The following is a 3882-nucleotide window of genomic DNA, read 5'->3' as shown; positions in this document are numbered from 1 at the left end:
CTCAAAATTCGCTGGAGTCGATGATCGTGAACCCGGATTTTTGTTGACCTTCATAACCTGTTGCAGTCGAACACATCACAAGGTCTCCCGAAACTTCCGAGGTGCTTGAGCCTGAACAACCCGCTTTCAATCACCGGGGATCTCCACCCAGCCTTCCGAACGAGATACAACTTCAAAGGGTCATGAATCAAATTGTCGGCTCGGACATTCAAGAGAACAATCAGAGTATGTCCTGTATTACAATTCTTGTTTGCTCATGCAACTGATGATTGTCGCACCATAGGCACAACCGAATCGAGTGCTGCAAGTGCCACACTTCCTATTGGCTATGTTGACGAACCCGAGCTCTTAGTTGCCAATAATACCTCAGTAGAGCAGACTCAAGAAGGACAACCCGACCTAGAACTCATATCTGCAACTTCTTTCTTTGCAAATGAGGATTCCTTAGATGACTCGTCAGCACGTGAGTGTGAGTCTAGCGTTTTCTAGATGGCCTCTGCATACTTCATCATGTAGAGATGATACTCACTTGCACAACTTTTAGTATCTGACCGGGCGATTGAACGCGGTAGCGAAGCCGATGAAAGATCTGCTGGTCTATCCAAGGAGACCGAGGAGGAGAAAGACCCCGAACACATCTCCAACGACATCAAGCTGACTCCAGCGGACGAGCCACTTTTGGACCCGTCATCACTTTTCTCCTTTACTGAACAAGTTGAACAACCGGCTCAGCTAGAGAGCTCCAACACGACTTCCGAGAGTGTTGTTGAGATTGGCAACCCTTCACCTGCCCTAGAAGTTTCTTCCGACACAATTGAAATTTCACCCCCAGGCGACTCCAGTTCATCTGCGGTGGCTGTCAAAGCTGATGTCTTGCGTACTCTCGACCCTGAACCTCAGATTTTGGAGTCTCAAGACGGAACAAATCATAATGAATCTACACTAGAGAGCTCAAACTTCACTTCCGAGAGCGTGGTCGAGAAAGGCGACCCTTCATCCCCTCCCGAAATTACATCTGAAACTAGAGATCTGTTCCATCAGGAAGTTTTAAATCAGCCTACGTTGGCAATCAAATCTACTCCCTCTCCCAAACTCGATCCTCTTACGGCCGTCGAATCATCAAACCAAGCTGAAGTCATGATTCAGAGCTTGCCCATCGCTTCAGAGAGTATCTTTGAGATAGGGAACGCTTCACCTCCACCTGCTCCGGGAGTTTTATCTGATATTATTGGTCTCCCACCTGTGGAAGAACCCAACTCGATTTCGGCCACTGTCGAATCCGATTTTCGATCCCACATCGACGCCGACTCTAGCGTATTGGAGACGTCTGATGTCGCCCTTCAACCCTCAGATCAGGCTGAAGCCACGATACCCACATTTGACACTATGGACCGCTTGTTCTCAGAATATTCGATGCATACATTGGCCGTTGAATCCGATGTCTCGCCTGATCATAGCCCTGAGCTTAAGGTGATACAGTCTCAAGATGATACCGTTCAAACATCTGATCAAGCTGAAGCCACCCTCAAGCCCTCAAACACCACTTCAGACATTGTTTCCGAGAGTCTCGCGGAGATGGACATCCCTTCGTCTCCCGAGGTTTCGTCGGAGATCAAACCTGCTCTCTCGACCGATCTCAATGCTGAGTCTAAGGCGTTGGAGACTTCTGATATCACCCTTCAATCGTCAAACCAGGCTGAAGCTATGCTCGAAAACTCCGCCGTCGTTTCCGAGGTTGTCGCTCAACCGGGCGACTCTTCACCTTCGGGAGTCTCATCTGCCTCCCGAGATTTCCCACTTCCGGACGATAACTCACCTGCGGAAACCTCTCATGTCATTTCCGAGAGTGTCGTCGGGATCAGCACCCCAACTTCGGAAGACTTGTCTGAGACTCGCGGTCTCCAGGCTCCTGAAGATTCAAATTCACCTGCGTTGACTGTTGAGCCTGACGTCTCGCCCAATTTCGACGCTCAGCCTCAGGTGTTAGAGTCCCAAGATGCAACCATTGGGTTGATGAATGACAGCTCCAACGACGTTACAGGATCTGAGACTAAGGATCTTTCCCTCCCGGACGAGTCGATTTCACCGACTGTGGCTGTTGATTATGCTGCTGTGGAGTCTCTGGAAGGAACCGTTCAATCGTCTAAAGAGGCTGAAGCCATAATTGAGAAATCCGATGTGACTTCGGAGACTGTCGGTGAGATAAGCAACCCACCGCCTCCGGAACTATCACCCGATACCGGAGATCATCTGTCTCTAGAAGATTCGGCTTTACCCAGCGCGGCTGGTGCAGCCGATGTCTCTCCTGACCTCGGTCCTGACTCCGACGCTTTGAAGTCTACCGATGATACCGTTCAATTACCATGTCAGACTGAAACCACTCTCGAGAGTTCCAACGTGACTTCTGAGGGTGTCGTCGAGATCTGCAGTCTTCCATCTCCTCCCGAACTCTCATCTGAAGACCGTTCAACCCCGGAAGACTCGACGGTACCTACCGCGGGCGTCGAATCTGCTGTTCTGGACTCTGAAAAAGAAATCGTTCAACTCTCGAAAGACGTTGATGTCGTAGTCGAGAGCTCGAGCGTTACTTCGGAGAACGTGGTTGAGATGCCTGAGGAAGTCTCAACTGACGACAAAGATCCTCTTCCCCTGGAAGACTCGACTATACCAACGGTGGCTATTGAATCTGGAACATCGCCCGAAATCAACACTGAGCATAAGGCGTTGGAGCCTCAAGATGAACCCATACATTTGTCCACTCAGGCTGAAGGTACGCTTGAGAGCTCTAATGATTTTTCCCAGAGCGCTGCTGACATTGCCACCGCTTCTTCAGAAGTCTCATCTGATACTAGGGAGCTTTCGCCCACTGAAGACTTAACTTCCCCTATGTTGGCCGTCGCAATCGAAGGAGCCACTCAAAATTCGAAACAGATTATCTCTGAAGTCATGGTCGAGAGCTCCCACGCTATCTCGGAGACCTTCTCCGAGATACACCCGGACGTTTCCTCTGAAACCAACGATCTCTCATCCCCCGAAGACTCAACCTTGCCCACGGTGGCCGTTGAAGCTGATGTCGGTCCTGACCTTGCTCCTCAGCCCGAAGAGTCAAAGTCTGCTGATGATACGATCCAGTCGTCAAATCAGACCGAAGAAACGCTGGAGAGTGTCAACGTTATCTCCGAGAATGTCGCTGAGATAGATAACTCACCACCACCACCGGAAGTCTCATCTGAAAATCCTTCGACCCTGGATGAATCGACTTTACCCACGACTACCATTGAAGCTGATCTTTTGCCCGATCCCAGTCCTCAGCCCGAGGAGTTGAAGTCTACTGAAGAAACCACTGAGCTCTCAACTCGGAGTGAAGGTAGGCTCACAAACTCTAGAATTGCATCCAGGAGCATTGCTGACATATCTCATCCTCCATCTTCAGAAGTCTTATCTGTAGCTAAGGAACTTTCACTCCCGGAAGAATCGACTCCCACTATGGTGGCCGTTGAATCTGACGTCTCGCCTGACGCTAATCCTGAGCTCAAGGCGTCAGAGTCTCAAGATGATGCTCCCGTACTGTCAACTCAGACCGAAGGTACGCTCTCGAACTCTAGAAATACTTCCAAGAGCATTCTTGACATATCCGATCCCCTATCTCCAGAAGTTTCATCCGAAACTAAGGATCTTTCTCTTGTGGAAGATTCGACTTTGACTACCTTGGCTATTGAATCTGAGGTTTCGCCTGACATCAATCCCGAGGTCAAGGCGTCTGAGTCTCAAGATGAAGCCACTGTATTGTCAACTCAGACAGAGGATGCGCTCGAGAGCTCTGACGATATTTCTAAGAGTGTTATTGACCTAGACCACCCTTCACCTTCAGAAGTCTCATCT

General features: G+C 49.7%; 1 protein-coding gene across 1 annotated transcript in view; it reads left to right on the top strand.

Moving 5' to 3' along the window:
- Nucleotides 1–489, top strand: part of MELLADRAFT_68212 (uncharacterized protein) — a gene marked incomplete at both ends in the record, with an annotated part of 9929 nt that extends 9440 nt beyond the window's left edge. The window contains 2 exons of the mRNA XM_007416746.1: nt 67–225; nt 284–489. Coding sequence (XP_007416808.1) covers nt 67–225; nt 284–489 — 365 coding nt within the window. The remainder of the gene's footprint in view (nt 1–66; nt 226–283) is intronic.
- Nucleotides 490–3882: the final 3393 nt, after the last annotated feature.

The sequence above is a fragment of the Melampsora larici-populina genome (genome assembly GCF_000204055.1).
Source record: "Melampsora larici-populina 98AG31 unplaced genomic scaffold MELLAscaffold_64, whole genome shotgun sequence".
NCBI lineage: Eukaryota > Fungi > Basidiomycota > Pucciniomycetes > Pucciniales > Melampsoraceae > Melampsora > Melampsora laricis-populina.
The sequence above is the reverse complement of the archived record's forward strand: the minus strand, read 5'-3'. Positions and strand labels throughout refer to the sequence as shown.